Here is a 19341-nt window from a genome sequence, read left to right on the forward strand (position 1 = left end):
TTCAACCCCACTATGACAGAAGCTACACCGATCCAACAATATATCTCTTGACTTGTCCCCTCTAGCATATAACAACCCATCAACATGCACAACTCAAGCAACTCCGGATTATTTGAAGAGTACAAAGCCCCACATAAGAACACATCCTTCAATATATAAATATTCTCTTTTATAGAGTGAATATAGTTGAAGAGTTAGAATATTTTTCTTTGTCTCAACTCTCTCTTTCACTATACTAATCTAAACATAAACACTATATAGTACTCCTCATCTTTTTCCTTCTATATTTTCTTGCTATCTCTTCTTGTATTCAACCCAAAGGATGACCATTATTTTATAGGTGATGAATTCTTCCTTACAATGAATAGGAAGATAATGAGTTGTAAATTGGATAAATGAATAGCTAGAGGTTGAATAAGTTACAACTATACTGAGGTAGAATAATGGGTGGAATTAGTGGTAGATCATGACAATAGTGGTTACAAGAGTTACACCAGAATAATGACCATATTCTTGTCAACTTATGCCCATTAACATGTACACTTAATATTTTTATTTTAATAATAAAATGAATAAACACCAACATTCCCCCACTCATTTCAATATTAAAATAAGAAAGTGTTTCACAATTTAGTTGAAGGTAGACTATTATGCATCATAAAGGTGTGCTATGCATTGAACCTTCACTTAGTAAAACAATAATCTTTACTCCAAAGTCATTAGTAGTCTCAGACTTGAACTATGACTATTTAAGGGAATTAACGCATCACTACTTACACACATTAATCAAGTTGTTGACATAAGCATTTTTAGCCAGCACATTACGGTCTTGTGTTATCTCTATTTTCATGAGGGCTTTTTAGAGCAAGCTCATTCTTATAGAAAGTGACCTACTTTCACACTCATATAGGTGAAATTTGTCAAGGGTGCTCCTATTTTTGACACCCTACTTATACGAGATACCAACTTTCATTAAGAGCTCAAAGACTCCACCTCCACAAATCATTATAGGATAAATGCACTTACATCATAAGGATTGAATAAAATAAATATATAGTGCATTTCATAACAAGTCATCATATGATTCCTTCTGATCCTTGAGCATTATTATAGGATCTCTAGTCCTAGGTTGGATTTCCTCATATATGACTCAAAATTTATGAGCTTTAGTTTCATCCCTCTCGATGTGCTTCAGACCCAATATCTTGCTAAGGCCTTAGTTTATGAATCTACAAGATTATCACAACTTTTAACACAATAATATTGATGGTATACTAGTGATCAATATGATCTCACAATATTGTGTCTTCTCCTCTTGAGTCTGAATTTACAGTTATAATAACAATTTTGTACCAATAATATTGTTGCTATCAAAATTAGAAAAATTGATTTCTCAAAATAAAGTGTTTGATATAGCAAAATCAATTCACTTTTTTCACTAGCTAAAGCTTAATTTTTTTTTCACTTCGACCTCCATAATAGAATTAACAAAAAGTAATTTGTTTTTCTCATTCCAACAAATTGCACCAAGTTTTTCTCATTTAGTTTGCTTGTACCTTCCAAGTACTTTTACTGCAACACAACATAAAGTCAAGTTGACAGTCACATATCTCACAATTTTTTATTAGGCTAGCAAACTCTCTTTCTTCTTTGTCACACAATTGAATCAAAAGGAGTTGCAAGACTCACACAACCAACAAATTGTACTTCATAAATTTTCCACCATAATGTGACTTGAAAAGGTAAGAAAATTTCATCACATGTTTTATGGTATTTTTCATTATGTTAAATGGTTACTCAATGTGTTTTTCATAAATTATTTATAACTCTCATGTTAGAGCCAAAAGTCATCTCATTATAGCCAAACAACAACATGTGATTTATTCCAAAATTAATAAATGCACTTGTGATACTCTTTTAGAGCATTTCTCAAAGATGCAAAATTTCACAATTTCACAATTTTTTTTCTCATTCATAAATCCCCCCCTATTTTAAGAATTTAAATATCATTTTTTTAATGAAAAGTAGACTTACTTTATTCATGAAAAATAGCAGGTAATTTTTTTTCCTTTACCTTTTCTCCGCTTGAATTGAGCAAATAGAAAACAAATACTTTACCCGTACATGTCTTCTCTTCCATCTCTTGAAGAGAGCAATGTTGAGCGAAATGATGTTGAGATCTCCTATTTTGATATCCACACTTTTTCAAACTTTTACAAAATCTGAATCTCCTTAAACTTGTTGTGTAATATACCACAAATATAATAAATTACAGCTTGAAAAATGAATAAAAAAAATATTCATGCTAAAACACGAATATCTCGCTCTTTTTAAGGAGATTCAATCCCACTACCGTATCATCTACACCGATCCATTAGTATATCTCTTGACTTGTCCCCTCCACGATACAATAGCCCAACAATGTGTACAACTCAAGCAACTTTGGATTAGTTGAAGGGTACAAAGCTCCACATAAGAACACCTTCCTTCAACATATAAATATTCTCTTTTGTATAGTGAATATACTTGAAGACTTAGAATATTTATGTTTGTCTCAACTCTCTCTTTCACTACACTAATCTCAATATAAACACAATATAGTACTCCTCATCTTTTTCAGTCTATATGTTTTTTGGTATATCTCTTCTTGTATTCAACCCAAAGGAAGACCACTATTTATAGGTGATGAATTCTTCCTTGCAATGAATAGGAAGATAATGGGTAGTAAATTGGATAAATCAATTGCCCAAAGGTTACATAAGTTACAACCATAATGAGGTAGAATAATGAGTGAAATTAATGGTAGATCATGACAATAGTAATTACAAGAGTTACACCATAATAATGACCACATTCTTGTCAACTTATACCAACTAACATATGCACTTAATATTTTAATTTTAATATTAAAATGCATAAACACTTACATCTAGTTTCCAAGAGAAAGGAAGTCGACTTGGGGTGGCAAATTCAATAATTCTTCTACTTCATTAAGGTACACGTACAATTCGTCGTTCTTGCTACATGATATATTCTTTCAATGTGACCATTTACGAATTTAATGACTCCCATTTTATTAAAGAACAGGAGGATTTGGACAATATCAAGTTAGAGTGTACTCAGCCTATCCAATCAGTAATCATAGGACTAATCCATTTTATATAAAAACAAAATATAGTACAACCCCTAGTAAATGTATGATTAAAACTGATGAAAATCCCCATGTTTTTAACCTGATCGAAGAATACAAAAACTTGGCCTACTTTCAATGATATATATATATATATAAATAGGATAAGGCATAATTATCCTTCTAGACTACGACCGAAATTTTAAAGACATATCTTAACTAAACTAAGTTCTATTACCCCTGACTCATTTATTTATTTATTTTGTAATTTTATACACTTTTGGCTTACATGGCACACTCCGTGACTCCACGTAGTTGAGGCGCGTGGAATATGTTTGGATGCCATGTAAGCCAAAAAGGTGTACAAAATTTTTAAAAAATGTGTTCGAGGTAATAGAAAGTTAAGATGTGTCTCTGATCAAATTTCAGTCATAGGCTAGCGGTTACTTATGCTTTATCCCTATAAAAAAAAGGATAAATCTAGAAATACTGACAGTGTAAACTGCAATTATGGCATGTTAAGTAAGTGATAACATTTCATGTACTAGTTTACCCTGTATGAAATGGGAGGCAAATATGGTCTTTTCAAATATGCAGATGGAATAGACAAGTTGTTAATGTTACTTGGCTCACTAGGATCCATTGGAGATCGGCTGATGACTCCTCTCAACATGATTATCCTCAGTAGCCTCATTGATGATTTTGAAACTGCTGATGATTCGTTCTCTAATAAAATTGTTGACGAGGTATATATGCATGAATCTATAACAAGTTTTATCATTTTTATAAGTCATAGAATGTGTTATCCTGATCCATTGAGCCTAGCTAGTCTCCTTGCATCTATAGTCCACATGAATCGATGCAATGTTTTCTTGATCTCATTGTTTCTAATCAGGCCATCCTTCTTGGTAGTGTTGTTTACACGACGTTGACATATTTGAAGAGTCCGTGCAGCATAGAGCTGAGATAGCCTAATTTATTTATTAGAAGAAAAATCATTGTGCTCAACACACACACCAGGTTTAATTTACAACATTATTGTTGATATCTTATCAAGATTTGTAATCTTCCTCTCAACAGTATGCATTAAAGCTACTCTATGTTGCCGTTGGAGTTGGAGTTGGAGTATCCGCTTTCATTGGTTTGTCCCTTTACCCTTTCTAATAGTTATTAAATTTTGGACATTAGAACTATTTCACTTCTCCTGAAAAGTTCGTCCTTCGTTTTGTTATATTGAATTCTAATTCCTTAATTGGAAGGGTATAAATTGGGAAAATGAGAGAATACTATCTACTTACCATAAACATTTCTTTTTTTGGGTTCTATAGAGGGATTTTGTTGGACAAGAACTGCAGAGAGACAAACATCCAGAATCAGGAAGGAATATTTGAAATCAGTACTAAGGCAAGAAGTTGGTTTCTTTGAAAAACAAGATGCTTCATCCTCTACCTTTCAAGTAATATCAACCATTTCTACTGACACTCATATAATCCAAGATGTCAATGCAGAGAAGGTATTATCTATCAAGTTACTGATAGTATGTTTTTATTTGTCATCTAATATATCACCAATATGATTTACATTTATAAGTTTCCGCATGACGTCCTAATTACTTTCGAACCCAACAGTAAGTATACTTTTCAAACGGTTCTTTTTACATTTGTATACATAGTTTGAGCCGAAAGAAACTAGTTCTTATGATGGAATCACAAAACTACCTATATCTGCATATGGATTAGAATATATTGTTTTCTTTCCTTTTTCATCTTTTTCCTCCTTGCTGCAGATTCCCACTTGCCTAGCTCACCTGTCAGCATTTGTTTGTGGCTTGTTTGTAGCCTTTTTTCTTTCATGGAGACTAGCACTGGTGTCTTTCCCGTTCTCTCTTGGTTTCGTCATTCCAGGGGTAGCATTTGGAAGTTTGCTAATGAAACTGGCAATGAAGATGAAGCATACTTATGGGATAGCAGGGAGCATTGTAGAACAAGCAATTTCATCAATCCGAACAGTTTATTCGTTTGTTGGGGAAAGTCTAACAGTAAGAAGATACAGCCGTGCTCTTGAGGAAAGCATGAAGCTTGGCATCAGACAAGGATTCACAAAAGGATTGCTCATCAGAAGCATGGGAACGGTTTATGTGGCTTGGAGTTTTGAATCTTGGGCAGGGAGTCTTCTTGTTGCAAACAGAGGAGAAAGCGGAGGCCGTGTTTTTATATCAGCTGTCTCTTTGGTTCTTGGAGGACTGTAAGACACTTAAATTTTTACCTTCTTATGAATGAACATGGTTAATGCTTACTAAAAAATGATTCAAATTACATGTACTGAGAGTGCAATGTGTTTTCTTTTGTGACATTAGATCTTGTATGGCTGCACTTCCAAATCTCTCGATCATGATAGAGGTGATGGCAGCTGCCTCTAAAATTTTTGAGCTGATTAATCGAACACCTGAGATAGATTCTGAAGATACCAAAGGCAGAGTTTTAGCATTATGTAAGAGGAGATACTGAGTTTAAGGAGGTCACTTTCAGTTATTCATCAAGACCAAAAGTCCAAGTTCTCCAAAATATTTGTTTGAAAGTGAAATCAGGGAAGACTGTTGGTATTGTGGGAGGTAGTGGTTCTGGCAAGTCTACAATCATTTCTTTGCTCGAAAGGTTCTATGATCCAGTGAAAGGAGACATATTTCTTGATGGACACAAGATCAAAAGACTAAAGCTTCAATGGTTAAGATCTCAGATGGGGTTGGTAAATCAAGAGCCTGCTCTTTTTGCCACATCCATAAAGGAAAATATCTTATTTGGAAATGAAGGAGCTTCGCTGGAAATGGTTGTTGAAGCTGCCAAGGCTTCAAATGCTCATGAATTCATAGTTAGTTTACCAAATGGATACAATACTCATGTAAGGCAAAAACTTATATATTTGCTATTATTTCTACTTAGCTCTTTAAAGCTGGATACAATTTGGTTTTAATTGGATTTCAGGTAGGACAACTTGGATTCCAATTGTCGGGTGGTCAGAAGCAAAGGATCGCTATAGCAAGGGCTTTAATTAAAGACCCTAGAATTCTTCTACTTGATGAAGCTACAAGTGCTTTGGATGCAGAATCTGAAAGACTAGTACAAGAGGCCATTCACCAAGTTTCACAAGGACGAACAACTATTGTCATAGCACATCGCGTCTCTACAATCCGCAAAGTTGATAAGATAACAGTACTACAGTCGGGGATAATTGTTGAAACAGGTTCTCATGATAAGCTGATGCAGATTAATGAAGGAGAAGGTGGAGTTTACTTTAACATGGTAAAGCTACAGCTATCCACATCTAGAAATACCACAGACAATCCATATCACTATAAGGAGGCAACAAGTTACCTAAGGAGGAAGGGCGACAATACTCCAAAATTTCCATTCTTTGCCAGATCAAGTTGGCAAAATAGCCCTGGCAACACCCCTTTTAGCCCAGCAATAAGCACAAGTTATGCTCCATCAATCCAAACATACTCTTTCTGCGATAGTGATTATGAGTACTCAGAGATGAGTAATTGCACTCATCGAAGACCTTCAACCTGGTGTTTGTTCCACATGAATGCGCCAGAGTGGAATAGAGCCTTGCTGGGATGTCTAGGAGCTGCTATTTTTGGTGCATTGCAACCGGCTTTTGCCTTTTGCTTGGGATCTGTTGTCTCGACGTATTTGATAAATGATAGCTCAAAACTTAAGTCAGAGGCCAAACTTTACAGCTTAATGTTTCTAACCATCGGTATCATCAGCTTCTTTGCAAATCTGATACAACATTACAATTTTGCTGTGATGGGAAAGCGATTAATAAAGAGATTGCGGGAAAAAATGCTCACTAGCTTGCTTACCTTTGAGGTTGGATGGTATGATCGAGATGAGAATACCAGTGCAGCTATTTGTTCAAGGCTTTCAACAGATGCTAACATGGTACGATCCCTTGTTGGAGATCGAATGTCCTTGCTTGTTCAGGTTCTTGTTAGTGCTTCCATAGCTTTTGGGCTCGGATTGATCATCTCCTGGAGGATTGCAATTGTACTAATTTCTGTACAACCTTTCACTATTACAAGCTTTTACTCAAGGAGTGTTGTGATGAAAAGAATGTCAGAAACGTCTCAAAAGGCGCAAAATGAAGGAACCAGTTAGCAAGTGAAGCAGTGATCAATCACAGAACTATCACAGCATTCTCTTCCCAGGATAAAATGTTAGCCCTTTATGCAGAAACACAAAAAGGCCCCAATAAGGAAAATGTTAAACAGTCATGGTTATCAGGCATTGTCTTATTTTTCTCTCTTTTCTTGACCGCAGCCTCCGTTTCATTGACATTTTGGTATGGTGGGAGACTGATGAAAAAAATTTAGTGAGTGCAAAACATCTATTTCAAGTTTTTTTCATTTTGTTGAGCACTGGTAAAGACATAGCAGATGCTGGGAGTATGAGTTCTGATTTGGCTAGAGGTGGCAGTGCAATATCATCAGTGTTCAAAATCCTAGATATGAAAAGTGAGATTCCACCTGAGGATCCTCAAGGGATGCAGGTGAAAAATCCCATAAAAGGCAAGATAGAGCTTAAGCATGTGTACTTTTCTTATCCATCAAGGCCTGAACAAGTGATATTCCATGACATGAGCCTCAAAGTTGATGCTGGAAAGACGGTAGCACTTGTTGGCTCTAGTGGCTCAGGAAAATCCACCATTATTGGATTGATCGAAAGATTCTATGATCCAACAAAAGGATTAGTATTGATAGATGACAGAGATATCAAAATCTATAATCTGAGAAGCTTGAGATCACAAATGCTCTAGTCAGTCAAGAACCTACTCTCTTTGCTGATACAATTCGGCAAAATATCGTTTATGGCAAAGAGGAAGCTACAGATTCAGAAATCAAGAAAGCTGCAATTCTTGCTAATGCTCATGAGTTTATAAGGTATCAAGCTACAAAACTGAACTCTCCTTATTTGTTTCTTCTTGAGTAAATATTTCTCATAATTCAATTATTCTTCTTCTAACTTGTAGATTATGTTTACATATTAGAAGTATGGTCAAATACTTGAAGAGAAATAATTAATATGACCTTTAGTGGAACATTTCTTGTGAATGAATGCTTCAAATGGAGATAACTAGAAGGAAAAAAAGTTTACTTTATTACTGGACTAATAAGGATATAGAATACACTATCAGTATAGTTTAGCCTAACAGGTTAGTTACAATTTTTACAAGTCTTCAAATTAGTGCTTATCATAAATTACACAGTCAATAGGTAGAACGCGATGAGTAGACAAGCTGCTTTGTTAATAAGCTTGCAATCTTACAATGCAGTTCAATGAAAGATGGATATGAAACTTATTGTGGAGATAGAGGAGTTCAACTTTCAGGAGGACAAAAGCAAAGGATAGCCCTTGCTCTAGCAATAGTTAGGAATCCAGCGATACTTCTCTTATATGAGGCAACTAGTGCACTTGACAGTGTCTCTGAGAATTTAGTGCAGGAAGCCTTGGAGAAGATCATGGTTGGTAGGACATGTGTAGTTGTAGCTCATCGTTTATCAACAATACGTAAGGCAGGCACCATAGTTGTGATAAATAATGGAAAGGTCGTAGAGCAGGGATCTCATCTGCAGCTACTTGACCTCGGGCATGATGGAGCTTATTTCTCCTTGATGAAGTTGCAACTTGGGCACACTCCTTAGCTTTACTTTAGAAACTATGGAAGAAGCTAACCATATAATGTTTCAAATTTTCCTTTCTGTTTATTTTGTTCACTAGAGTCCTTTATCTTTTTTTATAAAGACATGTATAGAAGAGGAATCCCCAATGAAAGGTAAACTAGTTTGCCGGAAAAATCGTGTGGGTTCAAACTAAGTTAGATTTATAAAAATAGGATTAAAGGCAAATGAATTAGGTTCGATCAAGTTTCCTTTGTTTTTTGTCTTGGTCTACGGAAATAAAGGAAGTAAATAATATCTCTTTAGCAAAGAATAAGAAAGTTAAATATTAAAAGGCCAGAACTAGAACAAAAAGCAATTATATTCACTCTTGATCAGTGTTACAAAATGTATATAGACATCATTTTAGCAGTGTACATAGGCATATTTTTAGCTAGTAGATCTGTAGGAATCCCTCATAATTAGCTAGCAGATTTGTATGAATCCCTCTTTATTTTCTTTCCTAAATTAGTACCTAGTATATTGTATTTTATCTTGCTTATCTATTGGAATAAGACATCAATTTCTATTCGATTACAATTAGAAATTGTGCACTATAGTAAGAGAAAAAATGAGATGCCCTACTTCTCCCATGCAAGGGTTTACTTATAGGGCAAAGTGTCACGCCCCGATCCTAAACCTCGGACGTGACCGACACTCGATGTCATTGCTGGCCTGACGTACCCATAACATGGAATTGGACATGAGCGTACATCTAGACGTGAGGAGTAGTTTAAAATCATTCGGAGAGTCAAGTGTTGTAAAAGAAAATAGTTAACATAAAACATAATTCATAGAATTGAAATCGCTAATAAGGGACACAAATGTCCAAACTGAAACATAACCATCTGTCTATCTCTGAAGCCGTTAAACATAGCTGTAGAAGTGTCTACTTGAACAAGGCCATGTGCATACCTTAAAAGCATAAACATCAAGTACTAGAAATGTGTCGACTAAGCCCTAGGAAACAGAGAAGGGCTCACAAATGCATAAGATGTGGAACCTAGTAAGGGGCCTGATCATGTATCTGCAGATTCTGCATCAATAAAAAGATGCAACTCTTCCAACAAATGGGACGTAAGTACATATGGAATAATACATTATGTAATATGGCGGAATGAAACATAACATACATGTCAGATCAATAGAAGGAACTAACATAGTCATAATTATAAAATATGAATGTTAAGAGATGAGGTCATTCAGACTACCTTAAGGATTTTTCTTTCATCATATTTTAGTTCAGCCAAAAACTTGTTGCTCCTCAATATACACGAAAGTGTACGTGGTCGCTCAAGTAATATAGTTTCTTTTAGAAATGAGTTTTCGTTCCCAAGGGACTTGTGATCAACTTATAGTTAGTACTTAATTCCACAATTAAACAAAAGTAACCATTTAAAAGAGTTGGGTGATTTTAACTACTACTGCGAATTATTTAATAACTAAAAGTAACTAGTGCGGACGACTTCAAATTGATGTTTCAAGCAAGTAAAAGACAATTTCAGGGCTGCATCATGCATTGGATTTCATGTATCATATCTCAGGCAATGAACTAATTTCGGTTATCAAGTTACTGATTTACAGGATTAATTGTAAGAGTCGGGTCTCTCGACCTCTAGTCGCCTACTCTATTTAGCTGTCTAACTACATCGTTGAGCGGAGATAGCAGGCCTAACTGGCGAGCATTTATATTTCATCTTGTTTCATAACCAAGAAAGTTGTTCGTCCAGGCGTCACTCCTGAACACACATCAACTCAATGGATGATCGAGCTTTCTATATTCTTTGGTCTATCTACCCTCTCCTCTCTCAATTTTAAGAATAGACAATAGATTTATTTTGATGGTGATCAAGCATGAAATACCAAAACAAGAATATAAAAGTAACTTATAATGATAACCAAGAATTAATTAAAAAAGGCTTCAATATTCAACATTAAATCCATAGTTACAGCCCCAGGACTAGGGCGTTTAGCCACTCATAATATTCGAAAACCACAAAATATAATTGTTCATGCTATTTTCGGAAATAAGAAGAGTTAGAAAATCAAAACCTATTACAAAAGTTGAATCTTGCTCTTGCACACCAAAATAATGTCGAACTCTCAACAAGATAGCCCTAGGGGTCTATTTATAGAAGTTGGGAAAACTAGAGTCAAATTCTACTTCAACTAGGAATCCTATTTTAATCTATTTTTGATGGAAGAGTCGGAACAGGCATGGGGCTTCGCGCCTCCCATCGCGCCAGGCCACTGCCTCTGTAGTATGCACATGGCGTGCCGCGCCAGGCAGTGCGCCTGGCAGGTTCCTCTGTAGTGCTGGCTTTGGCTTCTGTAGTTTAGCCCTTGGCGCTCTGTGCTTATTAGTGTGCCAAGCACTAGTACTTCCAGCCTTAGTCTATTTTCGCACGTCCTTGCTTCTCCTTTCTCCAAATCAATTCCAATTTTCTTGAAAGTTCCTAAAACATCTAATTATGTATGTTAGTGCACAATCATCACAAGTTACACAAAATCAAGCTAATAGACTCAAGATTATTCTTCATTCAATCTCATAATGGGCAAATATCGATGACTTTGGCATATAAATATGCCTAAGATCACTACCCCACACTTAAACCTTTGTTTGTCCTCAAACAATCTTTAGTCTATCAACTCTTTTTCATAACCGTTGGACTTATCAACCCACCTTAAAATCAACCAAACACATTTAATCATGATTTTGTTGTTCACATTGGATGCAACATTTCAACAATTTCACTATATCATTATGATACACCAAGTTACAGCACACATTCTCAAAGAATGACTCATTTATTATTTTTTCGGGCTAATGCAAACTCATACAAACACACCAATTAGACAATCCAAACATGTGTCATGAATGCTCTCACTCATTTATGTTTAGTATAGTCTTTCACTCAAACGATCATATCATAAACCAGGCCTATTTTTCAAACATTGTACTCACTCTCACAAATGAAGTTCTTACTTCTCTTAACATGCCATAAGCTTGCCCATAATGTATTTTTTCACTTCACTTTATATTTCTCAAGGAATCAAGAGGACTTCTATTTGGTTGTAGTGCCGGCTTAGGGTAAGGAAGGGAATATTTGGGATATCTTTAAAGACTACACCTCCCTAATGCACATGTATTTGTTCCACCGGTTACACATCTTTCACTAGCTTTTCTTTTTCCTCTAAGTACATACTTCATGAATGTTATCCCTCTTCAAGTTCAAGCTCTGCCCCCTAGCTCCTTATTATTACCATCTTTTTCCTTCTTATATATATATATGTGTGTGTGTGTGTGTGTGTGTGTGTGTGTTTACACTAGCCACCCTTAATTGAGGTGCACAATATCCTTGGTAGGACCAGGGGCAATGTTTGAGCATTGGTCTGAACTAGCCACCCTCAAGTGAGTTGAGGTGCACATTGTCCATTACGGATCAGGGCCAAAACAAAACTTTTCTACACTTTTATTTTCCACACATCCTAGCATTTCCACCATTTTCCCACTTCTACCAACATTTTCAACCTTTATTCTCAACATAGTGCATTAAGGATTACATTGGGATCAAATACTTTGGTATCAATAGAAAGGGTTTCGGCTTATTCATGTGGCTTAACAAACAAACAAGGCTAAAGGCTCAATGGGGATTTACTAGGGGTAATTTCATTGGTAATCATAAAATAGAGTCAAGAATTGGCTTTTTCAAAGAAATGCCTCAATCATTTTCCCTAAGTCATACAAGCTTCTCATTCAACACACACGGGGCAAGTTCTATATATCAATTAAAGTAAGAACCAAACAATCACTCACCACACATGGCATCACGACACACATAAGGACACATCATACTAGCATGCTCATACAACTTGCATTACGGTATTACTACTCAATTAAGCCCACTTAGATTTATTCAGAGTCAAAACAACGAACACATGCTTGTTTCAAGGTTACCATTCTTTTACATTTTCCAATGGTGACTACCCATGACGTCTGGCTAACTTTTTCAGACATAGTTTCAAAATACCAAGGTTTGTTTCTCAATTCTACTCCTCTATGTGGCTAATTTTCCCTTAAGACGGTCGTCATCCATCTATCATCGGAAACTATCACTCCTACGACGACCCTACGACTCAATAAAAGCAATAAACTAGTCCTAGTCAGTTCAAAGGGACTATCCTCAGGAAAAGTATCGCAAACAAAAGCTGAGGAACCCAAAATAAAAAAAATAACACTAAAAATAAAACAAGACTCAATAAAACATTAAAAGCTTATATATAAAAGAGAGTTATCTCCAACCCCACACTAAAAAATTAGCACTATCCTTAGTGCGCACAATTAAAAGTAAAGTAAAGAGTTAGAGATACTTCCTCAGTCCTCTAGGCCTCGTCGTCATCATCATGACCTCCATCAAACACCATCAATGCGTTAGCATCCTCATCAACAGCATCCTCCTCCTCCTCATCATCCATCTCCTCGTCCACATTGGCCTCGTCATCATCAAGAGGCTCCTGAAACGCCGGACCAATCCTGCAAATATAAGTTGCGCTCTCTATCAACGGGTAGCGCTCTGCCAAGGTTTCCATCTCATTATCCATGACCGGGTGGCCCCCAATCCTCAGTTTCAACTCTACCATGCCGAACATACGAGCCATCACACTATCATCTCGTGCATGCCGCTCCTGAGCTGATAAGACAGGTCCATGGGATGTGTCGAGTGCCTTGGTCCGAGTGACATCTATCATATTGCAAATCAAGTACGGGGCCCTAGAAACATTCATATCTAACTCCTCATCTTCCATACCTCCTGCCCTCAGAAACCGGGTAATCAACCCCCATAATAGAATCGCCACCTCATATTATTCCTAAATTTCATCATATTTTTCCTTAAAACAACCCCAACATTAATGGGCATACCCTTCATCAACATATAGACTAACACCACCCTATCTCTTGTCACATCAGAAAGGTGTTTTGCTGGTAAAAATACACTACACATAATCTTCAACCAAACTCTCGTGACTTGGTTAAAATATGCATAGTGGAGAGTGGAATTCCTCTCTGTGTCCTTACTCTTGTCCCACCTAGCAGTGGACTCTGCCCCACATAACGTATGATGGATATCTCTATAAGGGGGTTTTCGTTAAGCCTATTGTAGTCCTTTGCATCACAATTTGGAGTACCCAAAAATAAATTCAGCACTTTGGAAGTAAACTTCACATCCTTTCCCCGAATTGGAACGATTTTATTGAACCGAGTTTCCGTGTTCCAATTAGCATAAAATTTCCTAACTAAAGTCAAATTGCAATCACCCTGATCCTCAAACATAAACCGTAGCCCAAGAGCATTCACAGTATGATAAATTACCGAAAATTGAGATTGCAACCTTACCTCATTTACGAACTCATCCCCAAGGTATTTGGCCTCCTTTTGGCATTCAAACAATTCATGCCCATATCGCTCCACAACTTTCTTGCCGAATTTTTGGAATAGTTTTGGATACTTGAAGACCCGACCACCTCTCCCTTCCGATTACGCTTTCAACACGCACCTTCTTCCACATTCTTAGCTTTAGGGGCCGTTAGAACTCACAAAAGGAAGAAAATGAGAGAAAAAGAAAAATTTGAAGAAAGAGGGGGGTGGCAGTCGGGTGGCAGGGGTGGTGGGGGAAGAAAATAGAAGAAAGAAAATTTCTAGAGAGAGAAGGGAGAAAAAGAGTTGGAAGGAGGAAAGAAGTGGGGAATAGTAGGTATTTATGGGGGAAGATTGAAGATTTAGGGAGAAGAAAGGTTAGCTTGGGGATAAGCAAAGGTTTATGTGGGATTTTAATGGAGGGATTTGAAATGAAGTGGACAAGAAGAAGAAGAAAAGTTTGAGAGAAGTGGGGTTTTAGTCGGTTGGGGGATGATTGTGTTTTAGGTATTAAAAAGGGTGGGTTTTTTGTTTTTTAGTAAATGGGTCGGGTGGAACCCGTAAAATTTTCACCTGGGCTTTGGGGCGATACTGGCGCGGTATGCCGCCAGTGCGCCATAGACACTCGTTTGTAGTGGCACTCCTGGTGCGCCACTCAGTCTGCCCACTAGATTTTTTTTTTCATTTTACACTATTACAAACTAAGTTACAAATAATGAAAATCTTATCTATCTAAAAAAAGTATTAAAAAAAAATACTTCTTAGCTTCTAAGAATATAAACTACGCTAAAACAAAACTACCTATCTATTTCATATTGTTCATAGGTTGCCTCCCGTGTAGCGCTTCATTTAACATCGCGGCTCGACTCATCTTGGATCATTCATCATTCAGCTCAAACGCCTCATGGTTACGATCTGAATCTTCTCCAAAGTAGTGTTTCACTCTTTGCCCGTTTACCAAGAACCTAAGGACAGTTTCACCTTTAAGTTCAACAGCCCCATGATGTGTCATCCTTACCACTTCGAAGGGACCACTCCATTTAGACCTTAGTTTTTCGACGAATAACCTTAGTCTTGAGTTAAAAAGTAGTACATTTTCTCCTGGAGTAAAAGTGCGAGGGACTATGTGCTTGTCATGCCACCTTTTTGTCTTTTCTTTGTATAGCTTGGCATTCTTATACGCATGGAGCCTAAACTCCTCAAGTTCATGTAATTGATCCACTCTCTTCCTACCGGCCAACTCAGGGTCAAGATTTAACTTCTTTATCACCCAATAAGCTTGGTGTTCTAATTATGCCGGAAGATGACATGTTTTACCAAACACTATGTGATACGGAGAAGTCCCTATGGGTGTCTTAAATGCAGTACTATATGCCCACAACGCATCATCCAACTTATCAGACCAATCCTTTCTTTGTGCATTCACTATTTTCTGCAAGATTTGCTTCACCTGTCTATTCGATACTTCCACTTGCCCACTTGGTTGAGGATGGTAAGGTATATCAACCTTATGATGAATACCATACTTAGCAAGAAGATTTTTCACCAGATTGTTAATGAAATTCTTACCTCCATCACTTATGATTGCCCTTGGAGTGCCAAAACGAGTGAAATGTTCTTCTTGATGAACTTAAGCACAACTCTTGAATCATTCGAGGGAAGAGCTACCGCCTCAACCTATTTACTCACATAATCAACAGCCATAAGGATATATTGGTTTCCATTAGATGGCGGGAAGGGACCCATGAAGTCAATACCCCACACATAAAAAATTTCCACCTCAAGAATGTTACTTAGCGGCATCTCATGTCTTCTCGATATCGTACCCAACCTTTGGCATTTATCAGATCCCTTCACTAAATCAATAGAATCTTTAAATAAAGAGGTCCAAAAGAAATCAGATGGTAGTACCTTATGTGTCGTACATTCTCCACTATGGTGACCTCCATATGGGCTAGCATGACAACTTTCGAGCACTTTCTTTATCTCATACTCCGAAATGCATCTTCTCACCACCTGATCCATTCCTTGCTTGAATAAGAATGGTCCATCCCAAATATAAAACTTGGCATCATGAGTTAGATTTTTCTTTTGTTGGGTGGTTTCATCTGGAGGGTACTCTCCACTTACTATCAAATTCACTATGTTTGCATACCAAGACACTTGAGAGATATCTACTTCCATCAATTATTCATCCGGAAACTCTTTCTGGATTTGTTCCCCTTCATGTACATGGAAAAAATCTTCCAACCTAGACAAATGATCAACTATTTGATTCTCAGTACCCTTTCTATCTTTGATATCAAGGTCAAATTCTTGGAGAAGTAATATCCACCGAATCAGACTTGGTTTAGCATCCTTCTTGTTGAATAGTTACCTAATAGTTGCATGGTTAGTAAAAACAATCACCTTGGTACCTACCAAATACGATCTGAACTTGTCAAAAGCGAACACTAGAGCTAGTATCTCCTTCTCAGTCACAGTGTAATTAGCTTGTGCAAAATCCAGGGTCTTGCTTGCATAATAGGTCGACCGGAACACCTTATTTTTTCTTTGTCCCAATACTGCACCCACTGCTACGTCGCTTGCATCACACATGAGTTCAAATGGTAATTCCCAATTAGGAGCAATTAAGATGGGAGCTTCAATCAAGTTCCTCTTCAACATCTCAAAAGCTTTCAAACACGTCTCATCAAATTCAAATATCACCTCCTTCTCCAAAAGACTGCACATAGGTCTAGCAATTTTGGAAAAATCCTTGATGAATCTCCGGTAAAAACCTACATTTCCAAGGAAACTTCGCACCCCTTTTACAGAGATAGGAGGGGGAAATTTTTCAATAACTTCCACCTTGGCTTTATCTACCTCTTATCCCAATTTCGATACCTTATGACCCAATACTATACCCTTTCGAACTATGAAGTGGCACTTTTCCCAGTTCAATACTAAATTGGTGTCTTCACATCTAGCAAGTACTTTATCAATATTCCAGAGACATACCTCAAAAGACTTCCCAAAGACACATAAATCATCCATGAACACTTTACTGATTCCTCCACCATATCATGAAAAATGGCCATCATGCACCTTTGAAAAGTCGTCGGCGCATTGCAAATGTAGCGACCCTAAAAATTGATAGGTGAAACTAGAGCCTAACGTATGAATATTAAAAGTTTTTGCATAAATTGGAGTTATGAAATTTTCCAAAAATTTGACGAAGTATAAGTTCAAGAGAGGGTTCAAGGAAGGCGAAAGGCATCACTGCCCTTAGAAGCTCCCTAGGCAATTGCCTTAGTTTTATTTGGTAAGTCCATGTGGGCAAGGGATGTTTTCATAAATATTATTTTTTAGTTAAATTAAGAAGTGGGTATATTTTATATTATTTCTAATATGCAATATAAGGTATTAAAACATTTAAAAAGGTATTTTTTTTTTTGTAATTCATTCTTCAAAAATCAAAATCCCAAAGTCTTCCCCTCTCTATATTTCTTTCTAACTCAAAGAAGAAGAAGAAGTGGGAGCTAGGGTTGAGGATTTCATGGTGTTTCTTCTTCAATTTTCATGGGATTCATGGAGGTTAATGTATGGGGATCCTTTATCCTTGATTCCTCTTCCATTCAAGGAGCCAAATCAAAGTGTTTTGAAAGTTCTTCAAAAACTCAATAAAGTCCTAATTTCGATTCTAGCATGGGTTCTTGCATTAAATGATTTTTAATGATGATTTATGTTATTATTGATGTTTATTAATGGTTTTAAGAAAGAAAAGTCCATGAACCCATGTCTTTCCAAGTTTCCTAAATTTGGCTTATGAAGTGGGTTGAATGTTTATGATTGAATGATGATGGAAATATGCTTAGGTTGAGTTGAGTAGTTTATTTCTATTATTATCTATGTTTATCTATTGAGAATTGTTGAAGAATTGAGGAATGGTGATTGTGGCTTTGGAAAAGGGTAAATTGAGCTAACTTCATTGTTAATGTAGAATTGGTATAGAATTGTGATAGATTGATGTGTGATCCACTTATGGTGGAGGTGTCTACTTATTGAATGTATTATGATTATGGACTTGAAGGCATTATATGAGGAATTGAAGTGTTGACATGATATCATATATGTGAATGTGATGTAAAGAATTTGAATGAGAATCTAATGAAGTAAAGGTAATCATGTTGTGAATATAAATGTGTTCAGGTGATCCCAAGGTGAGCTTGAATAAAGTATTATTGTATTGTGATTAAAAGTATGTTCTCTCTTAACACCTTTGAATGAAGAAGATGGAATGTGAAGTGCCTTATATTGTTGAATGTCATCTCTTGACTTGTTAGACTTAGGTGCTCTTCTTGATAAATGAAAAGCTATGTTGAATATAAATCGATAAAGGAAATACTTGCACTCTTTTAACTACGAAAATATTTGAAAGTTGATCTTGGTACCTTGGCTACCTCTTGTCACTTTGCATTGTCATGTTGGTATCCTTTAAGACGTTAAAGACGCTCATGTAACTAGCCCACTTGTACAAACTGTTTGATCACCTGGCACTCTTGTTGGGACCTTGTCCTTCTTGTGGCCGTGACTTTGTCATTCTTGGCATGCCTCTTGATTCGGATCACTTGCCATCTTGACTCTGGATTTTTAGTCCGTCTTATGAATGGAAGTTGTCCATTTTAAGTACGAATTAGAAAGCCATTTTTAATATGGTTCTTGGTTCTCTTGATTATTGGGCTTTGACCCTTCTTGATACCGGGCATCGGGCCTTCTTGATACTTGCTTGTGTTTGGTGTGACGACATGATGTATATATTGGGTGAGCCTTGTTATTGAATCTCTTGGAAATTGGTGCTATGAGCATTTTTGACACTTGGATCTTTAAATGTAGAACTTGATGCCCTTAATGTGAACTCTAGTTACTTGATAGGTTCTACACTGTGTAGGTAGTAGTATGGGATGCTATCTACACATGGCATGAGTAGCCTTTGAAGGTGCCAAAATGAGTTCCCTAAGTCTATATGACTAAAGTGTGAAGTCCCCTAAATGCATGAATGTGTCCTAAATGACTTTAAAGAAGAATGTTGACTTA

The 19341-nt window shown here is 36.6% G+C and overlaps 2 protein-coding genes across 2 annotated transcripts in view; both read left to right on the top strand.

The window, feature by feature from the left end:
* Window positions 1-19341, top strand: part of LOC125823318 (protein SMAX1-LIKE 4-like) — a 534427-nt gene that overhangs the window by 222825 nt on the left and 292261 nt on the right. The gene's annotated exons all lie outside the window — the stretch shown is intronic.
* Window positions 3694-8834, top strand: LOC125823316 (ABC transporter B family member 15-like). Its single transcript, XM_049502707.1, is given in 11 exon segments — window positions 3694-3876; window positions 4211-4271; window positions 4459-4643; window positions 4917-5374; window positions 5487-5616; window positions 5618-6028; window positions 6112-7279; window positions 7282-7491; window positions 7494-7937; window positions 7940-8072; window positions 8465-8834. Coding segments are annotated over 11 exon segments (3753 nt in total).

The sequence above is a fragment of the Solanum verrucosum genome, unplaced genomic scaffold (assembly GCF_900185275.1).
Source record: "Solanum verrucosum unplaced genomic scaffold, falcon-dt-bn FXZP01000214.1, whole genome shotgun sequence".
Taxonomy (NCBI): domain Eukaryota; kingdom Viridiplantae; phylum Streptophyta; class Magnoliopsida; order Solanales; family Solanaceae; genus Solanum; species Solanum verrucosum.